Here is a 4,017-nt window from a genome sequence, read left to right as displayed (position 1 = left end):
CTGCAGCCTATGATCACATTTGCCACTGAACTACTGAAGGTGCCAATTTTGCTACTGAGCTACCCCTGCTAAGTGTTATTAATATAAAGCCATCACTGCCATTACCTACTATAATCACCTGCCTATTCTGGCCACTAGTGACAAAAGCAGAATCTTTCCCCCTCTTGCCTTTTAATCTCATACTAGTACTCCTATTGGTGGAACCTAATAGTAATATAGTTGTCAAGAGAGTCTTGGAAATTTTACTTTTAGGTTTTCTTCCTCAGCAATACAAAGGACTTTAAAAAAGGGAAAGTGGGGCTCATAACCAAGAAATGAAGGACAGGCACAGTGCTAAAATTGTGTTCAGTCTTAGGTTGTTAAGGGCAGTGCTTATATCATTTTTATTTTTATAATATCAGTGACTAACCCAGAGTCTGTCACAAAATATTTGTTAAATATTTTTTCAGTGTTATTTATGTAATGTACATAAGAATAAAGTTTTCCTTTTTTCTTTTGTACACACAAAATACTGACTTTTCAATATTTCAGAGTTTAATTTTATCTATAGATAAAATTGTTCATCCATGGAAGAAGTTGTTACTCAACTTCAACCCCAGCACCTAACCTGACACATACTTAATAAATGTATATTGATTAAACGAATATTAGGTATAGTATATTTACTCATTAAAATGTATCATTAAAATTAATATTTTGGTAGTTTTGGTGATATATGAGTTATATTTTAAAATACTACCTGAAGTTCATAATTTATCTTCTTTCTGTTACAGCATCAAACACCTGGCTTGTTCCGGACACTAAAGGAGCTATTGTACAAGGCGGATATGGCCATACCAGTGTATATGATGAAATAACAAAGTCCATTTATGTTCATGGAGGCTACAAAGCATTACCAGGCAACAAATACGGATTGGTGGATGATCTTTATAAGTATGAAGTTAACACTAAGACTTGGTGAGTGTACAAAATAACACATTTTCTATGTTGTAACACATTTTCTATGTTGCATCATTATTATAAATGATCAATTTTAAAATGCTTTCTGATTTCATAGAAATACTTTATATGTATTATCTATCTTATAAGTGCAGATATCATGTTCATCTCAGATGAGGAATTTTGTTTACCAGTATAATTTTGAGCTTCGATATCATCTGTCCTGGTATTTGTTCATTTTTGCACTCATATATTTGTTGTCATTTGTAAATTTTTTGAAAGCATTTCTTCAATTTTATCATCTAACTTCCTGTAAACTACAAAGCTTGTGATATTTAGGTAGATTTTCATTTTTTGTTATTATAAACAATGCACCATTGCACAACTTGTACTGCTCTTCTCATGCACGCTTGCAAGAGTTTCTCTGGGTATATACTTAAAAGTGAAATTGCTGCTTTTAAAGAGCAAATTGAAACCAAAATGAATAACAATGTAGGATGTATTCATATCCTCAACTTTATTACATGTTGCCGAATTGCTTTTCAAATCACTACGGTAATATATACTTCCACCAGCAGTGTATCAGTGTTTCTGATTCTTCGTGTTCTCACAAATACTTGATAATTTTGAGAATTTTTCCTTTTGTCAATGTGATGGGTGTGAATGATAGCCTACTGATATTTTAATGTGCATTTTTCTGATTACTATTATGAATGAGCATTTTTTTATGTGTTCATTTGCCACTGTGTTTCTTGTTAGGTGAATTACTTATTCATATCTGTATTCTTTTCATATTTGAAATATTATTAATTTTTCATTTATTGATTTTCTGGGTAATGTAAGTTTTGAAATAGATTTTTGGTTGTACTCATTTCTTTTTGTAAAATTTGGGAAATAACTTTTTTTTTTTTGTTTTAAGACACTATACATTCTTTTAAACTTCTAGCATGAAGTTACTTTTTGTGTTTAAAGGAAATACACATTTTTCTACCAAATCTTGATTTGCTCTACCCACTTCATTTATCAGTCTGCTTCACATATTTTTCACATATTACAAGTATTGTATCATACAAAAAGTAAGTATAACTTCTGTATGAAGGAAGCAGCACAATTCACAGTAATAATAATGGGTATAGCATGGGGAGGAGAAATCTTAACAGAAGTGGATGGATAAGAGAACAGAACTGGGTATTATTTGAATAGAGTCAAAACGAGAGATTTAGTTGTTGCTCACCACTTGAATGAAATTTTCTCAGATATAACACGTTTTTCTACCTGAAAACTTTGTATAGTGAAAGTTTGCATAGAAGAATATAATTATCAACTTTGGCAATTTTAATATGTAAATAACTGACATTGGATATTTATATCATATGGAAATTTACTTAAGTAATTTATAAATTATTTTGAACACCTCATTACAAATTTGTTGTAAATACGTATGATGATTTAATATTTTAATGGATCTTGAATTTTTTTAAAAAACACTAACTTATATAAGTGAGCACTACATTGATTTGTTCATTATCCTTAAAGTTTGTAGCATTCTTAAAGTTTTGATGATTTTTATTACATTATTTGTCAGGTTTGCTGTTCTGTATAGATTATACTGTGTTTATTTGACAAACTTGATACAATTTTAAAATGTCACTATTATGCATCTATTGTATAGACTGATTTTTTTAACCACTTCAGAACTGGTTTCATTTTTTAGTAGATAAGATTACATACATAGGCCACTTTGTTGAGATACTAGGAAATTTTTGTTTGGAGGAATTATTCCTTTTCAATGGATAGAATTATTTTGGACTAACTTTCACTGAGAAAAATTAGGAATTTTATCTATTTAAAGCATGTGAGAATTGTCAAGACAGTGAGGATTTATGAAGATTTAGGAGAAGTATAATGTCAAGGTATGTGAGATTGGTATTTCATGCAATTTTTATCCTTGAAACAGCTAGAAATCCTGAAAACTGCCTGAGAAACTGACCAGTACTTTCGTAAGTCACTATGGAGGAATAAAATTGGATTTCCAGGTGTGCCAAAGAAGAGGAAGCTGGGTACATTCTTAAGGATTGAGTCTGGTTCCTGAATTCCTAAACCCTACTAGTGAGGATTAGCCCACCTTTGAACCATCACAATCTTTTATTAGATTATTACAATTTGCCTGTAGCCTAGCTAGATAGCAAAAGCAAAAGTAAATATCATTTCAGAGCCTCAAATTATTTCTTCTATATATCATATGCAATATCTGTCATGAACTAAAGAATAATAAGGTTTAGAAAAAGATAAAATATGAAAAACAACCGTTAGAAATACACATATAAAATAATGAAGTTTTTTAGACAGAAAATTTAAAGTAATTATGATTATATGTTCATGAATCAAAATTTAAGATAAAGAATATTAGGGAACTGTGAACTCTTACTAAAGAATCAAATATAAATTCTAAAACTGAAAAATATGTTAAATGAATTAAGAATTCCTTAGGTGGGTTTAACAGCAGATTAGACGTAGCTGAAGGAGGGAATCAGTGAAATGGAAGAGATGTTAGAAGGAAATATCCAGACTGAAGAAATGAAAGACAAAAGGATGAAAAATAAAAGAGAGAAAGAGGTACAAGGGAGATGTGGAAATTGTCTAACACACGTGTAATTAATTGGAGTCCTAGAAGGAGAGGAGTGAGAGAATAATCTAGAGCACTATTTGAAATAGTAATGAGCGATAAATTTTAAAAAGTTACAAAAGACATCAAGCCACAGATAGAAGAATTTTGGTGAGCACTACAGAGCATAAGTACACATAAACTCACACTTAGAGATATGATAGTAAAACTTATGAAAACTAAAGCATGAAGAGAAAAAATTTAAAGTAGCTAGAGAAAAAAAGACATATTCCCTTTAAAGGAGTAGCACTAAGACTGATGACTAATTTCTTAGTTGAAAAAGTATAATCCAGAAAACATAATTTTTCAGAGAGCTTAAAGGCAATTATCATCAGCTTAAAATTCTACATCCAGTGAAATAGCTTTAAAAATGTAAGCAAAATGAGGATATTTTCAGAAAACAGGAACTAAAT

The 4,017-nt window shown here is 30.2% G+C and overlaps 1 protein-coding gene across 1 annotated transcript in view; it reads left to right on the top strand.

The window, feature by feature from the left end:
• Nucleotides 1-4,017, top strand: part of ATRNL1 (attractin-like 1) — a 739,312-nt gene that overhangs the window by 110,720 nt on the left and 624,575 nt on the right. The window contains exon 9 of the mRNA XM_012663875.1: nucleotides 774-957. Within this exon, the coding sequence (XP_012519329.1) occupies nucleotides 774-957 (184 nt within the window). The remainder of the gene's footprint in view (nucleotides 1-773; nucleotides 958-4,017) is intronic.

This window comes from Propithecus coquereli, unplaced genomic scaffold (genome assembly GCF_000956105.1).
Source record: "Propithecus coquereli isolate 6110/MARCELLA unplaced genomic scaffold, Pcoq_1.0 Scaffold84, whole genome shotgun sequence".
In the NCBI taxonomy this organism is placed as follows: Eukaryota; Metazoa; Chordata; class Mammalia; order Primates; family Indriidae; genus Propithecus; species Propithecus coquereli.
Note: the sequence above shows the minus strand (reverse complement) of the source record. Positions and strands in the feature narration are given on the sequence as shown.